This window comes from Kryptolebias marmoratus, linkage group LG19 (assembly GCF_001649575.2).
Source record: "Kryptolebias marmoratus isolate JLee-2015 linkage group LG19, ASM164957v2, whole genome shotgun sequence".
Classification (NCBI taxonomy): Eukaryota; Metazoa; Chordata; class Actinopteri; order Cyprinodontiformes; family Rivulidae; genus Kryptolebias; species Kryptolebias marmoratus.
Genome location: NC_051448.1, coordinates 2,001,815 through 2,021,670, shown reverse-complemented (window position 1 = coordinate 2,021,670; position 19,856 = coordinate 2,001,815). Strand labels below are relative to the sequence as shown.

General features: G+C 41.6%; 1 protein-coding gene and 1 non-coding gene across 5 annotated transcripts in view; one reads left to right on the top strand and one right to left on the bottom strand.

Annotated features, from left to right (window-relative positions):
- Positions 1 to 19,780, bottom strand: part of vash2 (vasohibin 2) — a 26,805-nt gene extending 7,025 nt beyond the window's left edge. For 2 of the 4 annotated variants that reach the window (XR_001808853.2, XM_017427470.2), the window contains exons 1-8: positions 18,409 to 18,597; positions 16,795 to 17,220; positions 9,948 to 10,036; positions 9,793 to 9,849; positions 8,498 to 8,572; positions 4,682 to 4,919; positions 4,452 to 4,595; positions 2,328 to 2,446 (exon numbers count right to left, since the gene is read on the bottom strand). Coding sequence is in view for 3 of the 4 variants with exons in the window: in XM_017427470.2 (XP_017282959.1) it covers positions 2,328 to 2,446; positions 4,452 to 4,595; positions 4,682 to 4,919; positions 8,498 to 8,572; positions 9,793 to 9,849; positions 9,948 to 10,036; positions 16,795 to 17,106 (1,034 nt within the window). In the remaining variant the exon portion in view is untranslated. Of the gene's footprint in view, positions 1 to 2,327; positions 2,447 to 4,451; positions 4,596 to 4,681; positions 4,920 to 8,497; positions 8,573 to 9,792; positions 9,850 to 9,947; positions 10,037 to 16,794; positions 17,221 to 17,441; positions 18,054 to 18,408; positions 18,598 to 19,508 lie in introns of those variants that run through there. The other 2 variants (XM_025008385.2, XM_017427471.3) reach the window with 2 other exon arrangements.
- On the top strand, positions 7,344 to 7,416 carry trnat-ugu. Its single transcript has one exon. It is a non-coding gene; the product is annotated as a tRNA-Thr (tRNA).
- Positions 19,781 to 19,856: the final 76 nt, after the last annotated feature.

Below are 19,856 nucleotides of genomic sequence, written 5' to 3'. Positions count from 1 at the left end.
CCTGGTTTAAGGGGTATGGGCATTTTGGCTCAGGGCTAGGGTTAGGGTTTCCGCCAGGTTGAAGGGGTAAGGGCATTTTGGCCCAGGGCTAGGGTTAGGGTTTCCGCCTGGATGAAGGGGTAAGGGCAATTTTGGCTCAGGGCTAGGGTTAGGGTTTCCGCCTCGATGAAGGGGTAAGGGCAATTTTGGCTCAGGGCTAGGGTTACGGTTTCCACCTGATTGAAGGGGTAAGGGCATTTCGGCTCAGGGCTAGGGTTAGGGTCTCCTCAGGGTTGAAGGGGGCATGCTCTTTTGGCTCAGGGCTACCTGGAACAATTGTCTGAACGTATCAGAACAGCTGAATTTCTTTATGAAATATAAAGTTTATAAATATTTCCTTTCATCTATATCTTATTATTTGATTATGTTGTGATTGTTTTCTTTATTTAACTATCTGGACCTGAGTGTCTGAAAGTTATTATTATTACTATACAATTTAACTTTATTTTGCAGCATTAAAAAAAAGGGAATAAGCATTTTTTTTTTAAATAAGACATGTCACAGAAACAAGGACAGAAATTCATAAAGTTATGCCTGTTTTTGTTTGTTTTTCCTGCAGGAGTAGATATAAAAATGGTGGCGTTAAAAGCAGAAAAAATTGAGTCTCAGGAACTTCTCATGACTTCCTTTCTGTCTCTTTATTATTGTTTCGGCTCAGAAGGAAACTTTTGAGCTCTGACAGATTTAGGAGAAGAGCTGCTGCTTAAAGCTAATCGTCTGAAAAGCTGACAGCTTTCTTTTCTTCCTCCTCTCAGCTCCTCTTCTTCACTCATTTCCAAACAGTATTTAGTTTCCTCTCTTTCCTCTTCTGTCTGACTCGTTTCCCTCCATCTTTCATTCTCTGCAGGGATCTCTGTTGAACTTGTACAAATAAAAACAACCCTGTTTTTAAATATGTTCCAGCAGAATTTGTCTTTTTTCTAAAAGCGTGAAGTCTCAGACTTGAAGATGTTGTATCGGAGCTAAAATCCTCATCAGCAGTTATTAGAGCATCTCTGCAGGAGTCGGAGCTCTGAAGTGGTAACATATTGTTAAGTGCTCTGCTGATAACAGTAATGGCTTTCTGAGTCTCACACTCCAGTGGTTTAATCTGCAGAACTGAAGAAACACTTGAGTTTAATCGAACTCTGGAGGAGGGAGAGGAACATTTACGCTGCTTTTACATTTTAACATCTAATTAAAAAGGAAATCTGTTCTTTAACTTCTATCTGCAGCTCATCAAATGTTTACAAAAAGTGTCCAGTTACTGAAGGAAAATAAAATCTGGATAATTTTTTATTTTCTTTTTCTCCAACTACCAACAAAATGTTTTGTTTAAAGTGACTTATAAATGTACTTTTACATTCATACAACTAAAAACTAGATATAAGATTAACTCAGTGCCTGAGAGTTTTCTGTCATGGTGGCTCTTTTTGATAAAATTAGAACAACAATTTCATCCAACTAACTGATGACCTTTGACCTGTAACTGATCCTGATGCAGTTTGACGCTCGGCTGTCGTCTCCGTCAGGTTGGGTTACATCCCGACACACAGCTGACGGCTGCCACAAACAGCCTGAAGTCTCTCAGAACTTTAAATGTTCAGATCTTGATTTTACTTTTTCTGCAGCGAGGATAAAGAGTGTGTGTCCTGTCAGAGAGCGGACTTTATTCTGAACCTCAGACAGGAAGTGCTGGATTCTGCAGATCTGAGGGGAACAATGGCCGGTGCGAGCGGTGAGGACGCCGAGCTAGGACACGAAGTGTCGCTTCAGATTAGAGCTCATGAATCTGAGTCCTGTTTCTGCTCTGAGCTCAAACACTCTGCTGTTACCTCCGTTTGTCCTCCAAACAGCAAATAAAGCCTGAACTGTCCTCAACCAGAGGCAGGGACAGAGGCAGGGACAGAGGCAGGGACCAGGACAGGGACAGGTGCAGAGGCAGGGACAGAGACAGAGGCAGGGACAGAGGCAGAGACAGAGGCAGGGACAGAGTCAGAGGCAGGGACAGAGACAGGGACAGAGGCAGGGGCAGAGGCAGGGGCAGAGGCAGGGGCAGAGGCAGGGGCAGAGGCAGGGGCAGAGGCAGGGACAGGGACAGAGACAGAGACGGGGACAGAGACAGAGGCAGGGACAGAGACAGACGGGGACAGAGACAGAGGCAGAGGCAGAGACAGAGGCAGAGACAGGAAGAAGAATCATAACCCACACTAACTGTCCCCACCAGCCGGTTGTCCTGATGGACTCTCTGAGAAATCAGAAACCGTCAGGAAAAGACGTCATCTGTTGTTGACTTTTCTCACACTTACGATTTGTCTCGGCGGTTTGAGACCCTCCGCTGCGGACTGATCTGCCGTCGCCGTGGCGACAAGGACTTTCCTCTGCTGCGCTCTTTGATTGGTGACTGAGCACTGGATGATTTCAGGATCTGCAAACAAAAGAATTTAAATTAAAAGATGTCACAGATACAGTAAATTCTCATATATTATTTATAGAAAATAAATAATTTCAGTTACCAGATTTTTAAATTTGCCTTATAAACTTGTTATATTCTGGTTTATTATCAGTATCTGAAACCTTTAAGTCAGATGTGCTAATATCAACCAATCTATAACTGTGCATTTCTGCTGTTTCAGTCATTAAAATAAGGTTTAAACAGTTTATAACTGATTTATCACCAAACCTGAGACTAGAAGAGGTGTGCCTGTTAGCAAAATATCACATAAACCAAGGAGCAAATATTCATAAAACATACAGAAAGTAATAATTGGATGCATATCTACAACTGATTAACTTTTAGAGACAGCCTAATTCAAGATGGCTGCCACAGCCAACTGAAAGTGTCTATAACTCCGTTCATTTTACAGATATTGTGTTTGAAACTCAGTGTGGTAGTAGCTGAGAGTCCTTCCCACTCATGTCTGCCTCAAACAGAGCTGACTCAAATGAATTTAATGAAATAATAATCCCTGGGTGAACATCTACAGCTAAACACTGCGAGAACAGCTGAGCTGCTTGCATTCCACATATTTGACATGTTTATAAATATAAACCTGAGTCCGCTCTCCGTTCCAAACGAAGAAAATAAATGAGTTTAAACAAAGACAGGTTTACAGAAACACACAGCAAAACCTGGTTTTAACCCTTCATGTGTCTGTGTCTCCGTGTCAAAACAGCTGAAAACTCCCTGACCTACATTTCCTGTGGACATGCAGTTCAGCCCGTCTCACTGTCCAACAGCAGCCTCACACACACACACACGTTATGTCTCTCTATCTTTGCAGGGACTTTCAATTGACTTCCATTCATTTCTACACCCTAACTACAGCCTAAGCCTGACCCTAACCCTAACTATTACCAGTACATAGCTAACCCTAAACCAAACCTTAGTCCTAAACCGAACCCCTAACCCAAAAACATCAACGTCCCCTCGTGGGGACCAGGCTTTGGTCCCCACGAGGAGCAGTTGGTCTTCACAAGGTAGTATATGTTAGGAAAATTGTCCCCACAACGTATCAAATACATGGCCCCACACACACACACACACACACACCACCTGCACAAGGCGTTAAATGCTACAGAAGAATAACAATAAATAACAAAACCAACATACACATATATGGATAAAGAAAGAAGAGCTACAAATAAAAATCTACGAGGGTTCATGAAACGTTTCACCTCACACGACCCAGTTCTCCGTCTCTTCCTCACGGTTCTCCTTCCTCATCGTGCCCTAAATAATTCCTGACAGTTTAGTTTCTGTGTTCAACCCGAAGGAAACAACGTCCGCCTCTGATATAAAGATGTTCCCCTCTTCAATCTCAAAATAAAACTAAACACAAAGAAAGGTTTTACGAGTTCAGTTTAACCAACAAACAGGAAAAGGTCATTTTAGTTTGTTGACATAAAGGCTGATTATCAGAAACATGAAGTCTAATTCGGTTGTGACGGACAGAAAACTGAATCCACTTCTGACGGATTGTCAGGATTCTTTCTGGGCTGAAACTTTGCTTCAGAAAAAGAAAGTTGTTTTCTCTTTGTGACTGACTGAGTCGGTCAGCTTAGTTTAAATTGATGGGTTTGTTTTTAAATCCCATTTTTAGAAGACTTTAGACGCACACACCCATTTAAAAATGACAGGCCTGTCATTCCTTGAAGGAATGCATATCGCCCGGCAGAGTTAGAAAAGATGAAGATGGTCCAGCTGTTTGGATCTGTTAGTGCTTACAGGATGTGATGAGAAGGACTCTCAGCTACTACCACACCAAATGTTAGCTACATATTGGTAACAATGGCTGAGTTAGAGACATTTTTGTGTTTGCTAAGGTCAGTTAGTTGTGGAAGCCATCTTGAATCCAAAGTTTGGTCAGTTGTGAGTCATGAGCTGTTTTTTTTTAACAAACAGAAACATTATGGGCTGCCTCTGACTGTACCTTCATCCTCATGTCCCGGCCGTGTTTCTCCAGCTCCTTCGTCATCTCCTGAGCTCCGAGCCTGGCTGCGTTCAGCACCAAATGCTTCCACTCGATTGGCTGGAAGACGTGGGGGTCGTGAGGCACGTACAAGCCGATCTTCACCTGAGAGGAGAAGAAGAAGACAAACCCAAACATTGGTTCTGGTTGCTGAGCTGATCTCCGTTGCTCTAAGCTTCCATCAGTCCCACCTTCTTCAAAGTGTGCTGGTATCTCTTGTAGGAACTCTCGAACTCTGCCACCAGCTCGCCCAGCGTTCGGTACATCAGCGGTTTATCCATCAGGTCCTGGCGCCGGCTCATGCCCAGCGATCCGTAGCGCCCGTTGCAGTAGACGCCCAGAACCACATGGTGAAAGCAGTGACCCGAAAACTGAGTCTTAAAGCTGATGGGGAAACGCTCGAGAGACGTGAGTCCGTTGGTCAGGTAGCTGGTCCAGACAAGTTAAGGAGGAATCAGTTTAAACATTTTTAAACGTTTTTAAACACACCACGTGATACAAACATTTGTGGACACTAGTGATGCACACATTATCTGAGCTGATACTGAAAGTGAAAGTATCTGTTTGGACGTGTCAGAGTCGTGTGGAATTAGACTCAGAGTGATCCTTAGAAACAAAAACTGTGAAAATGCCACTGGGTTTTCTTGGGAGCTTGTTTCTGCAGCTGCTCTCGTCTGACCCAATCTGTCATCGTGTGTGTGATCATTGGCTCGGTACCATCAGTGAGCCAAGGACACAAAGACAGAGATCTGACTGAGCTATAAAAGCTGAACATTAGCCTCAGATGGTTTTTGTCATAGAGAGCGCCTTTATGTAGGGATGAAAATATAACTCTTGAAATGGATCGGAGACGCCGGCAACAAATTTTGAGAAGACTGCTGCGATGATTCAGACTACTTAAAAAAAATAAAAGCTGTATAAATTCTTTGAACTTGTTCAAAACTCCAGCAACAGCACTGCTAGCCTGTGACCGATTGGAAGAAATGAAGACAAACGAGACATTTTGGACACTTCCTTGTGAATGCCGTCACCAACAGGGACAGTCCACAGAGACACTTCCTTTAGGGACAAACTAACCACAGTAAGATAACGTGTCTATCAGCGTCAGAGATCTGAAAGTGCATGCTGGACACCATTTTGATCCTTTCAGTCATTTAATGCGACTGCAACACAGTTCCAAACATATTTGTGAAGCATTTATGATGGTTAGAGTACTTTTTTTTTTTTAGAAAAAGGTAATATTCCGACAAGTTGACTTGTCCCAAATATCTTTGTTGTGTTTCTGAAGCAGAACAAATATTCAGTGAGACGCTGTACAGAACACCAGAGACAAGACAGAACGGTCCGGACACCAAATGTTTACTTAGAGAGACGGATTTCCTCCAACTGCAGCAGAATAAAGTGTCTCGTGCACGTCGCAGAGTGAACAGAAACATTAAATCTGCAGACAGAGACACAGCTCAGCCTTGTTCCTGACTGATGAATGCTTCATTAGACGGGGACATTTATGTGACACTGCTAGCAGCTCAGTCTGAGCTCTGCGGGGAAACTTTCCCACCTTCTCACAAACTATCCATCAGTCAGACGGGGAGAGCACGCTGACAGCTGAGGTCGTGTCCTCACAGGATTCTGTTTTCTGCCTCCTAAGCATGTTCCGGTGCCACATCAAATCTGTTGGCTTTTTAAAGAGAAAGACTTGTCCTGAAGGGGGGTCTATCAGGGAGCATTCAGGAGTTTTCACAGTGCGAGTCAGAGGCTCACAGGCTTCTCACTTAAGTTTTGAACGTGATCAAAAAAATCTGAGCAACAAATTTTCTCTCAAAACGGCCAGAGACGACGCAGACATCATCTCCAACCCTGACTCTGTATTTGACTCCAGCATGGGAGCTGTCCTCGGACAGAAAACACTGACAGCTAAAACTTCTGCTCATTTTAAAAGTGTTCTCCAGCAGATTAAATCCTTAATGTGGGGAAAGGCTGCCATGATGCAGGCGGAGGTGGACAATTAAATAATGAGCCCAAAAATAAGCCGGGATTTTTAAAACCTGACTGTCCCCGGTTTGGTTCAGTGAGACGGAGACTAAATAACGTCCAACAGTTGCAGCTCAGTGAGACACGTTTACTGAATGTATGCAGAACTAATCAAATCTCCTTTATTTATTTATTTATTTATTTAACAAAAATAGGTCATCGGTTTTCCTATCATCAGTAAAAGCAAACTTCAGCCTCATAATGGCTGCTGAAGGACACTGGAGTTAAAACTGAAAAGACTCATCTTCTTTGTTATTATCTTGCTTACTCTGCTGACCTTTTTGTTCATTTATTCTGAAAATCTGCAAATATATATATCTGTATATTAATTATTCAAATGAAAACTCCTTAACACAGCTTTGCCTTGCTTCTCCTTGCAGATCGAACCTGTCACAGGTAATACAACGAGACACGCTGACCTGAAATAAACCCTGAATATCCTGGAGAGGACCGATTACTGTCAACAGATGCAGAGGAGGAGCGTTAGAGCCACAAGCTACACTGTTCGGTCTCTCTGTCTCTGCTGGTCGTCTTCACTTTCTCCTTAGTCTTTTATTCCATTAGAAGATATCATTTGTTTAAACAAGTGTGCTGAACTCAGATCAGTCACTGAGCTTGAAGGTTTCCTTGAGTCGTGGTGCTCCTCGGAGCTCTAAGAGAAGACAACTTGTCTTTTCTCCACACATTGTTGACATTTAAACAACAGCTGAGTCCAGTTCCAGTCTTACAGAAACAACCAGCTCGGCTGGTATGTCAAGGTGTGTCCTCGTGGTGGCAGGTAAATGTTGAAGTGACAGCTTGTCCACCTGTCCTTCCAGGTGAGGCCTTATAGCTCAGTGGTTAGAGCACTGGTCTTGTAAACCAGGGGTCGTGAGTTCAAACCTCACTGAGGCCTAATAAGCTTTTCTTCCGCCGGCCAAATTTATTTTTACATAAATGACAAAATAAATGTGGATATGAACTAAACTATGAGCTTTTTAAGGACATTAAAGTTCCCAACAACCTCTGAGAGCATCTTACAGAAAATGTTTGCTCCAGCTTCAACACTTTCCGCTAAAGTTAGTTTTAATTAAAGTTAAAGTCAGCTGTGGAGAAAACAAACAAACAAACAAAACCCAGAAATGTCTCTTCTGCTGAAGACAAAAGGCTTTTGAACATTGCAGCAAACACCTGCTGTAAACCATAGAGCTGAACAGCATATTAAAAAAATTGATCATCTTTGCAATAAATCATCAAGTGCTAATGATATATTTGGTCAATCTAATGGGCTCTCAGTGGCCCACACCTGCTTTAGATGAAAGTGATGACCAAAGAAAAAGTGAGGAGAGAAAAATGCTGATATTATCATCGTAATATTAAACATGATGAGTTTTTCTAATGTTGTTCAGCATTAATTTATATCGTATATTGTGTGAATATTTGGAGACAGTTTGGAGACTTTGGAAAATATTATCATGTCCTCAAACCCCCACAATCATGAGCAGATGTTTCCATGGAGCCTTGAGGGTTCGAGAGCAGCTCTGAATCCAGGAGGTCACAGATACGACTCCACCTCTAAACACACAAAGCCTCTTAAAAGGAGAGGCTGAGAGAAGAGATCCACTTTAAACCTCAACATTACTCCTAATTACATCAAACAGACCTGCAGTAAGAGCAGCTGTTTAACCTTTAACAGGAGAGATGAACAGAACAGAACATTTAATAATCTGTTCTTTGAAATTAAGAAGCAACAAGACAGAATCAACTGTTGCTGCTTAAACAAATAAGTATGAAAAGACAAACTGTGGTAAAATCAAATAATGAAAATCTGAGCTCTGCTGGATGAGGGAAGAAACTTTGAAGTGGGTCTGTTGCCAGGCAACACTATAGAGCGAGACAGAACGGCGATGTTGGGGGCATGAAGACGTCAGAACAGCAGGTTTCATTGATTTTTCCCCACAGATGATAAAATGACCCGACAGACCTTTACAGGATACACTCCCAGGATGACGGCTTCCAGGCATTTGATTGGCAAAGACTCCCTGATCATCTCTCGCGCTGTTTCCATTAACCTGGAGACGAAGAGGAAGGCTCAGTTAAAGGATGGGAACACTGTAAAGATGACTTTAATAAATGTAAAATATCAGTTCCTGGTTCTGTTAGCAGCAAACAGCAAATAATATCTTAAATTAGGACCAAAAACTTGTCTAATGAAGTGATGATAGTTAATTTTTGTTATTTTTTTAATCAATTAACTCTAACTAAGTTGAGCCTAACTGTGTTTGAAACATGTTGTACCAATTAAAAAAACAAACAGTTAATTAGCTGGTTGTTTGTTTGATTGTGCTGTAAATCTGTTCATTTGTGTGTTTGTTGTGTTGCAAACTGAACTTTTTATCTTCTTGACATCAGCCTGTTTTCTGCTGGAAGTTACAGAGTGTCAATAAAAAGATGGCTGCCATCACCGTGTTTGTTGTAGATGCAGTTTAAGCCTCAGATTCTGATTCCTACCTTCTGTCAGCTGGGTCTTTTAAAGAATTACAGCTGATAAATGTTCACTGTAGCTTATTAATCACAGAGTAACACCCACAGGCTTTCACATTCACAGGAAAGAGACGGATTTTCACAAAAGGACAACTCCTCCAACTATAGATGCAGTTCAGGAGGTCAGATATGATCTTGGAAAAACTGAGTTTAATCCTTTTTCTTCTTCTACATTAACGGCCATAAGGTGGATGAAGATGCAGTTTAAGCCAAAATGTTTCCAGGATTTATTCGTCTCTGCAGCCGTTTCTTTTCCACAGGGACGTTAGAAGTCCTCACTGTGAACTCCTGCAGGTTTCTCTTTAATCAAACTAATCTGGGCCACAGAGGCAAGAAAATATTTGATTCAATCTAGATACCTAAGAGTACATCTTTGTCCACTACATTTACTGCAGAACCTGATTATATGGAGTAATCAGATTAACCTCCTCTATTTATTAAAGTTGCCAAGTTGTTTACGTGACTCACAGCAGTCTGGCCTCAACGACAAGGTTATTTATTGTTTCAGTTATTAGACAATAAATTTAACTCCAGACATATTGGACTACATGTCACTTTCTGTCTTCCACCAAAAATTAAAAACTAAATCAAACTACAGGAGAATCAGCAAACTGATAAACTTAAAGCAGGACTTTATGAATATTATTGTTATTGCTGTAAATCCTGTTAAAGCCCAGAAGGTTTATGTTCATCACCTTCTGTTGTTTTATATGAACAAATAAAAGTGTCTCAGTTTTACAGCACTTACCCACACAGAGGACGGCTCTTCTTGATCTCGAAGAACTGGGTTCCAGTGTGGTTGTACCTGACAGAACCGTTAAGGCCAACAGTGTTTACATTTGATTCGACAGAAACCTGACGTGAAACACGTGGTTCTGCACGGCGGCGGGACGGAAAGGATACTGCAGAGCCTTCATGTAGTTCTGGACGGCCACCAGCCAGTCTGGGACACACATGGATGCTCTGAAGGTTGGAATGGAGGGAATGGGATGCTGAAAGAGAGAACATTAAAGCAACATGTGTTAACATTCAGAGCCCCAGAACCGTAACAATCTTTAAAATCCCACTTTCCTGAGGTCCCTGAAGTATTCACGGATGTTTCCTTCAGGTAGTTAACATGACGAAGTTAAAGAACTTCACTTTAAGGCTGCTGAGCAGAGTTTAGACAAAAAGAGAAGTTTGATGCACATATTTTAAACATATTTAAATTTAAATGTTTCTGTAACAAGCAGAAAAACCAGAACATGGCTGCTGTTACTGGTTAGCTTGACAAACTTTGTAAAGTTATCAACAAATATTTAACAATTTAGCTTTAGAAAAGTATGGTATTTTTCCATGAGCACTATGAAACAAGAAAACCTTTGTTTTATGATTGTTTTTAGTGCTGTCATCACTGAGAAGTAAACTCGAAATGTAATCTGCAGATATTCAACAACCAAAACCCACAGGAAATAAGTTCACAGAGATCTGACCCACGAGGCCACTTGTAGGCCCCAAAGCCAACAGAAGCCAGGTTGGTAAAAGTGGTATGTTGTTAAAATAAACAGCTGGTTCACCTCAACAGGAAGCTTTTCTCAGCAGAGGCAGATGTGAAAAGTGACTCACACTGAAACTCAAAGCGACACTTCCTCCGACAGGCAGATCCACGGCCGTCTATTTGAGTGTAACGGAAGGGTGAACCATAACGCAACATTTATCATTTCCTGTGGCTGTCTGCTCCGGTCTGTTTGAGGCATGACCAGAGGAACACTGAGAACGATCAGAGAACAACAAGCGTCGCAGCATCTTAAAAACGCTTGTGGCCGTTAGAAGCAAAGGATAAATGGAAAAAAGGAAAAGTGTTCACATTTCAAAGTCTAAAGTAAAACAATGACAGTCTTTGAAACTAAATTAGAACAATCTGCCTTCACAAGTAAGATTCAGGGTCATCTGAGTTAACTGAGAGTAAACATGAGTTTTTATTTCCACACCTGAACAAATCTTTTTTTATTTTACAGGTTAAACATTAATGATTGATTAGTTAAAGCTACTCATTGCAAACATAAAAAGGTTATCCTGAACAGTTTGAACAGGTTTACTCCAGTAGTTCGACAGATACGCTGAGTTCTGAAATGCAGCCCACACTCAACGTAAATAAAACACTCGTGTAATTATTCTGTGTGGGTGTTTGGAGCCTGTGTAGGCAAACAGAAAAGACATTTAGATGGAAGTATTAGAGTGAATCTGCTACTAAACGTCACAGAAAAGAGGAAGAACGAAGTGAGACAGCTGTTAGGAATAAAGATGAAGTCTCATTCAGACACTGTCTGCTGGACTGGTAGCTTCACCGGCTGACCTACTTTCACTTTTACTTCAGACAAACAAACACGGCACCCAGGCACAAACTCTGCTTACTTGTTTAACTCTTTTCTATTTAAGGACATTACCCTAAATATGAGAAACTGCTGTGAAAAACTTAAATATTGGTTTGCTACTTTATGATGGGTTTTTATTTTTTAGGGGTGGGGTGGGGGGGTGTTGGTCTTTATCACTTTGCAGTGAGTTCCTTGAAGCTCTTCCCCACAATAAACAGTGTTTAACCAAAATGAAGACATTACATCTACTGTGATGTTACACAATTCTGTAAATAGTGTTTTAAAAAAATCTAATTATGGAGAAAAAGAGGTTTAATTCCCACAGAAAACAGACTGATCAGTCAGAGTAATAAAAACCAGTCTTGGTTTGGAGCCAGTGTCCCATCATCCAGACCATAAACTATTCTGCCAGCCAAGTCCAGTAAACACACATTTTGTTACAGCAACATAATCCTCTCTGCAGCCTAATATATGAGCTGCTTCTGCTGCTTCCTGGGCCGGAGTTCAATAAGACGGGATCGTCTCCTCATTTCTGATCTACGGTCAGTTTTATCTGCTGCGGTGAGAAGGATCCACATTCAGACACCTTTACAGCACTTAGATCATCTCTCAACGGTTTGTCTGATTCCTCAAGTTGTGTATCTAAAGTGTACAAAGTACTTCATGTCCATATTTATAATAATCATATTTATATACGTTCATGTGCAGTGAATGCTGTCAGTAACTGTAATATTTGGACAGAGAGAAAAGAGGACTGCCTTAGTTCTCGACTCCATTAAGCATCAATTAAAGCTCGTTTAGACACTAATTAATGTCTCTTCTTCTTCTACGCCTCCTCTGATCTACAGTCCCTGTTTCTGCTTCCTGTCCACCCTTCCTATCAACTATTATTACCTCAAACTGCCTGTTTTTCTTCTTCCTTTCTCCATTCTTAGCACTAATTCCCCCCTCTGTCTGACTTCTCTCCACCCTTTCCTGTGTCCTCCTGTCTTTTCAGCCCCCCCCTCCCCCTCGTGATCACCACCCAGCTCTAAAATGGTTGTGCAAACATTTAATCTACTTCAGCTTCTTTCTGTTGCATGGCACAGTGCAAATGAATACAAATGGCTCTTTGTCTTTTTGGAGACAGCAGCTGACAGCTTTTTTTTTGCTTCCTTCAGGGCCTTTAAACACCAAGAAGTCTCTGGAGCACCATGAACATCTGTCTCTCTTGTCTTTTGTCTGTATAATGAATTATTGTCCTTGTATTGGCCAAACACAAGAGCCAACAGGCTCCAACGATACGCTGACTTGGAGTAAAGATCTCCGCCTCCAGCCGGCGCCTCTTAGCAGCTCGCTGCTGGACGGCCGTTTGCAGAGAGTCTCCAAAGTGTCTCGAAACAGTTGTGTGGTTCTCTGTGGCAGTCTCAGAGGTGCACAAGCTCGTTACTTGACTTCTGTGTAACAATATTTCTCTTAAACGTCTCAAATCTGTCTCGAATCCCTAGCAGTTTGATTGCAGGCGTCTCCATCCTGTCTGAAGACAGAGAGCTTTATTTAACACCTGCACAGGAGAGCTCCTCTGACCAAAACCCTCCAAACTCCAGTAACAACTAATATAATACAGGTCAGAAACAGCAGAAGCTCTCAGAGGGCAGGAAGGACCTTTCTGGGTTTTAAACACTGACAGAAAGTGGCTGGAGAGAGATTTAATGAAAGTAAAATGACAAAAGTTCATCTGAAAACAAGTACTGTAGTAAATCTGTAGCTGATGTGGTGCAGAAATAAAGCTGAAGGAATTATTCTAGGCATGTACAGTTACAGTTAACACAGGGCTGCAAATCAAATTCCATTTTTACTGCTTTATAGATAAAACAAGTGCTGAGAAAACTCAATCAGCAAGTCTTCTCATCTCTAAGGTGTGAGTATCAGCAGAACGATGTTAAAGCCGTCTGCTGTGAGCAGAACAGAGCGGCTGGGAGGGAGATCATGTTTCCTGCTGATATCTTTAGAGAGGGACATCCCGAGGAACGCCTTTTACGGAGTGTGTGTGTGTGTGTGTGTGTGTTAAAACCTCCAAGCAGGTTAGGTTGGTGGTAGGGTTATCTGGTTTGTCTGTTTACAAGTTTACTTAAAACTAAAGAACAGATTGATGAAAGTTTCAGGAAGTGTTGGACGATTTTAAACAGGCTCTGGCCTCAGAGGAGCTTTGTGCTCTGAGTTCTTCTAGTTTTATTTGGTTGTATAAAAAGCCTTTTTGAAGTCACTGTTTCGGTTCAGACAGTGGTATTTATTCTGCTGCAGAGCTGCAGTCTTCCCATAAAACAGAAAGAACCATTTAAACCCTGCAGGCTGCAGACCAGAAGAAGAATCTGTAAAGTCTTTAAATCATGTGATGATTGGATGAAATGTTTATAATCTGCATCACACTGAAAAGATCCAGCACAAAGAAATGTTATTAATCACTTCTGTCCGTGTTCAGGAATGAAACTGATCGTGTTCTAATATGGAGCTGTAAAAAGATGTTTTACTTTGTGTTGATTCAGTTTAGCTTCTCAACAAACCCCATGAGGATCTCTTTGTCCTCTAAAACAGACAGGAAGTGTAAACGGATTCATGAGTCAGCAGTTTCTGCTGTTTATGGAAAATGTTAACATGTTTCAGTCCACATCAGATTGTTTAAAGAGTAAGAAATACGTCAAGAAGTTAAACTCTCTTATTATGGTGTTGCTAAAAAGGATGAAATCCTGGTTTTCAAAGGTAATAAACCCCAACAGATACAGATTTTCATTTAAAATGTAAACTCTGGTTTGATTAAACAGCTGCAGCTGCAGTGAAATTTGCTTCTCATTTTTTAGTTTTGTGTCTCTTTATGTAGTCAGAGATTATCCTTCACCCAGATTGTATCTGAGGGATTATTCAGCTGCTCTCAATACCCTCATTAAAGAGGGTATTAGAGCAGCGGGGGGTCAGTGACGACCTGCACAGAAAAGGCTGGTTTTTATGAAACAAGCATCACATTTTAACAGCGACCGTCTCTGTGTGCTTTTAAATGTCCGTCCAGGTTCCTGACTGGGTGCTTCAGGATTATTAGGATTATTTCATAAAACCATCTTAACTAAGCACCACGTTTCATGCTAACTTTTAACTAAAAACCTTTTAAACAGACGAGCCTCACAGAAATCTAACACAGGTAATTTAAACACGTTTGCATCCTTTATTTATTCCCAGTCGAAGGAAAGTCAGTCTCTTTTTCTCCCCTTCCTAAAGGCAAAGTCCCCCCATCAGAAACTGTATCTGAGGCAACAAACCTGCTTTTACACCTAATGCACACATACACAACGTAGCGTCAGGTTACACATTAATAACACTGCTTAATAAACCAACCGACACGTCGGGTCGAACCGCAGCGTAACCAGACCCAACAGATGTCAGACAGACCGCAGACCAACACCGTCGCTCTGTTCATTGTTCCAAACATTTCAGATCAGAAGACAAACTCTTAACAAAGTTCTTAAAGTTTAACAGAACAGCAGAATGTGCTGCTAACTTCTCCCGTACTAAAGAGGCTTTTTAAATTCACAAACAGCTCAAATAACAGCAGGTATTAAAAACAAAGATGAGGTAAAAATCACAGACAAACATTTTAAATCCATTTCAAGTTAATGTTATTGCCAGCAGAGTTACTAGAAACATGCTGTGTGTTTTCACACATTTTTCATCTTTTCTTTGCCAAAAACAGAATATATGTCTGTAAGTATTAAAGTTATCAGAACATGACGGTTTTCAGTAATGTTTTATTTGTGTAGAAATTTCCAGTGTCTTTCAGTCATTTTCAACATTAAATCAGCATCTGTGCTACCTGTTGTTTAATAATAAGGTTTTTTATTTAATACTATGTTACAGTGAACTCTTCAGTGTTCAGCTCCCACCAACTTTAGTGATTTTTATAAGACTCCTCGCAAAAAAACCAAAACACGGAGCGCGTACACAAGACTCCGTCGTTTGTGTCTGAAAGTGTTTGTGTTTGTGTTCACATTTCTGCAGCTCAGAGCCAACCGGGTCACTAATGACCACACTGCCAATTAGTTCCTGAAAACAACAAGCCTCCGTGATGATTACTGATGGGAGAAAACATCAAGGCCTGGGCTGGGAGGGCTGAACAAGAGATGGAAATCAGAAATGTAGGAAATATCATCACTGCAACTGTTGCTACTAATGTTTAAAACAACACGCCTGTAAGTGTTAAATAATTAACATCGTTAATCAGGCTTTCAGGTTTCATCAGCACATCGTAGAAAGAAACTGATTTTAATGTTTTCTTTAATAATCAGGTTTTTTATTAATGTTTTACCTGATTAGGATTTTAGCTCCTGGTTTGTTTTTATTGTCTTTAATGAAGCGTCAACCTCCTACAAGTCGGAAACGTGTTTTTATCCAGTACGACAGAATCAGACCGCGACAAATCCAATAAACCAGTTAGCGCCACTTATCAGCGACGATGCTTCATTTTAGTACAACTGTTGTCATGGTAACGCGATGCATTCCTGGGTGTGTGTTCAGTGAAGCGGCGTGGTAAAACGGCTCGACGTTCCGCCTGTGACTGGGAGACAACGTGATGCTCTGACTCAGAGTTTTCATCTGGAAGTTGTTCATACTTCTTATGAATTGTTGTCTAATTTAAACTCCTACTTTTACAGATTTTGGTGCTTTAATATGTTGAGAACTGCAAACACAGATCAGATTAAAGATGATTTTGTTTTTAGATAAAAGGGAAAGTATCTGGACTTGTAGAAATCATCATCAGTATGACAGTCTGCTCATTATCTGTTTATCATCTTTAAAAACAAAATGTCTAATCAGAATAAACTATGAGAAACGTATCTGATGTTTTTTTTAAATAAACAGAATCCTGTAAACCAATCAAAGCAGCCTAACAATCACATAAAGACACAAAATGTACAATAATCTATCTTCTCAGAGCAGAGTTTTAGGATTACATCACAGGACCAGCAGCTACAGTGAACCTGAGGGGTGTTTATGGATAAAAAACCTTCATAAAGAACCATTAATCACTGAACCCCTGTCATGTGAACACAGGATGTCTAACATGTTATTTTAGACTCAGTGTAGATTGTTTAATAATGACTCAAAGTGCAAAAATAAAAGATCGCCTAATTATCTCTCAGATTGAGGTTAGCAAGAGAGTAAAACGGCACTTATGAAACTTATTAGCATGAATGTAACTAATCAGAGCAGAAAAAGGCCCTTCAAAGTACCAAAAAGGCAATAAACAGAACTTTAAAACAGGATTTCTAACAGAAATATTTTTATCCAAATAAGAAAAGCTTCCTCCAGTATACAAAATTTACCTTTAAGCTGAAAAACACGGAGATAAAGAAACGACAGCGGCTTACCTTAGGAAGGTAGGTAGCGTTTCGTATCCTGTGGACCATCTCCTGACCCTCAGGATGGACGGCAGCCACATGGGACCACATCCTCTCCCAGGTGACGCTCTCGATGGGGAAACCGTTCCGATTGACGTAGAAGAGAATCCCTCCGTCCTTCTCCTCCTTCTCCTCGGGGGAATGGTTGGGAGGAGACGCCGAGGACTCCTCCCGGGTGCTGCAGCGCAGGAGGCAGTGCGAACTGGTGCTCTTGGATCGGCCATACCTGCTCAGCTTGGCCGGGGAGGTGCCGGTCCGGCTCGGGGAGTTGGGTCCAGTCATCGATCCCACGAGAGCCAGGAGGAAGGGTTCGGATGGGCAAGCCTCCTCCAGCTACAAGCGTTTCCTTTTAGAATTTAGTCTTTTACAGTCCATGTTGACAACGTGCAGGCAGACCTGGGAAGAGGGGGGAACAAATACATCAGTCCTAGGAAAACAACAATTTAAAAATAAAAATTAAAAGCTTCTGAAAACATGTTTACAGCACAGAAAATGTGCTGCGGGATATTTAGGTACTTCCCCATTTAATTTGTACACTTAAACTCTGTCTGCTTCCTGTTTAGAAAAAGGGAAGAAATTTCAGCTTCTTAGATTTAATTAATTAATATAATAATTACCATAAGAGGGAAGAATTAGGCACCATACAGCAACAGCTGAGAAAAATTACATCCTGTCGCAAAAATGAAGTAATAACAAGGTGAAATTAAAGGTTTAAAGTTAAAAAATATATATACACCACATTAGTAATTTATTTAAAATATAAAACTTATAGAAGTAGCTTGGGAGGGGTAAATATCTAACAAAAACCCCAAACAAACAGAAAATATGATGATATAATTTAAAACCCAACAAAGCTTTGAGCACTATGGGCTTTCTGTTAAAATAAACACGCACATAGTAGTTTGTCAGTGTCAAAAATAAATAAATAAACACCTATTACTAACAGACATTTAATTAAAAATAATAAATTGAGAGTAAGCTAGCAAGAAGACAGCCAAGTTCATTTCAGTTTCCGCTGAAATTCTCCAGCCGTTATTAATCCAGCCCCACTGTGCTCCCCAACAGGAATCCGTTTTCTCGTGAACGGCGGACTTTCCGGTTTCAGAGGCATTTCACTCGAAAACCACTCGGCGAGACGAGGCGAGTTCCATTCATAAAAAGGCGACGCTGTCCACCGCGGGCTGACAAGTCTTGTTTTGGTTCGAGGCTTTGTAACTTCGCCTCGGCTTGTTTTCGTCAAGTTAGCGAGCGCCACCAACCGCTAGGCTGCACTTCCGCTACGGTCCGCTTCAAAATAAAACTCAAACAGACATGTGACTTGGCTTTTTAACTACTAAAATCGTTGTATCGTGTCTAAAATCAAAATCAAGGCTTTCTTCATTAAGTTTCAACGCAACAGTATGAGTCCTCAATTTGAAGCTTAAGCAGAACAAAACTTCCTTTCACGGTGCTGTTTTACTTTGAAAGTCCCATCCAGAAGATCCGGTGTCTTGCTAGCTAGCTTAGCCGACTCCGCTCTCCTATCTTTGGTCTCAGTACACTGCAGGGGCCATCGCCTCCCACCAGCCCGACGAGAGTATTTACCTCCTCTGCGCATTCTCCTGTTTGCAGGCCTTCAGTCTCCTCGGTATCAGCTCCCCATTCCCCAAATCTGACTGACAGAAAAAGCTTCATTGATCCGTTACATGATTAAATCATTGAAGATAAAGCGGACACCAGACGTTCCCCTGTATCCGTCCCCTCGCTCGTCGAATCTCAGACAGCCTCCACAGCTAGGCGGCTTCTCATTGGTCAATCTTACAAAGAGGGGCGGGTCTAAGAGTATTCTTTACCAAATTTGGCACTGAAGCTGCGCTCTGATTGGTTGATTTTGACAACGAAGTGGCTAACAAGTGAACTGCAACAAATGGGACTGGTGTGTAACTGTTGATTGTTCTAATTACAATATACCTATCGGTTATCTTTCAAAATGCAATTTATTACAAAATAAAACATAAAGCTAAAACATCTAATACAGCACAAAACATTAATCTATCTATCTATCTATATTTAAACATAATAAAGCTCCCATCTCGCCCTATATGTTCCACTTCCCTTCAACCTCAGGTCCTCTACCAGAACCCTGGGATCTTCAGGGTTCTGTACAGTATCTTAACTGTTCCTAGGACTGAGCTCTTCTGGACAGAGATCTCTGAGGTTCTTCCTGAGATCTGTTGGGTCACAGCACCGAGTGCTTCGATGACCTCTGGTACCACTGAGGCTTTGACTCTCCACAGCTTCTCTGGTTCCTCTTTCAGCCCTTGGTGTTTCTCCAGCTTCTCGTGCTCCTTCTTCCTGATGTCCGGTTGGCCAGCCATCAGCCGTTTGTCAGTCTGGAAGTCCCACAGTCACAGTAGGAGACTCCACCTAAGGTGGTGGAGAAGATACTGTGGGACTTCCAGTCCAGACTCGGTACAGATGTTCCTGTACTCTGTTCCAGCTGCTTGGTTTTGGCGTTCCATGCTTTGCCTGCCTGCATCTTACATCCTGCCGTTAGGTGCTGGACTGTCTCAGGAGCATCATTTGCAGATTTGTAGCTGGTAAGCATTTGGTAAAGAAAACTTTGGAGCAGACGGATCAGGGGTTCTGATTTGAATCCCGGTGCCAACCTCTGTTACATAAAGAATGAGAGACATAGAGCTTACCTCTGGAGGTTTTCTGGGCAGACCCATAGCGCCTTGGGATTCCCCAGGAGGAGAGTGTTGCTGAGGAAAGGGATGTTAGGTTTCCTTCCTGCTCGATGGTTGATGGCGAGCTGGTGTCCATCTCCAGCAGTCATGTGTGAGAGATGGACCCCCTGGACGGGTCATCACAGGGCCACATAAAAACAAATGAGACAAACAACAATTAGGGACAAATTAGGGTTACCAATGAGCCTAACATGGATGTTTTTAGTTAGTGGAAGGAAACTAGAGAACCTGGAGAAAACTCATACTCACACAGAGATCCTGAAAACTCCACACTGAAAGACCGGGAGGCAAACCTCTGACCTC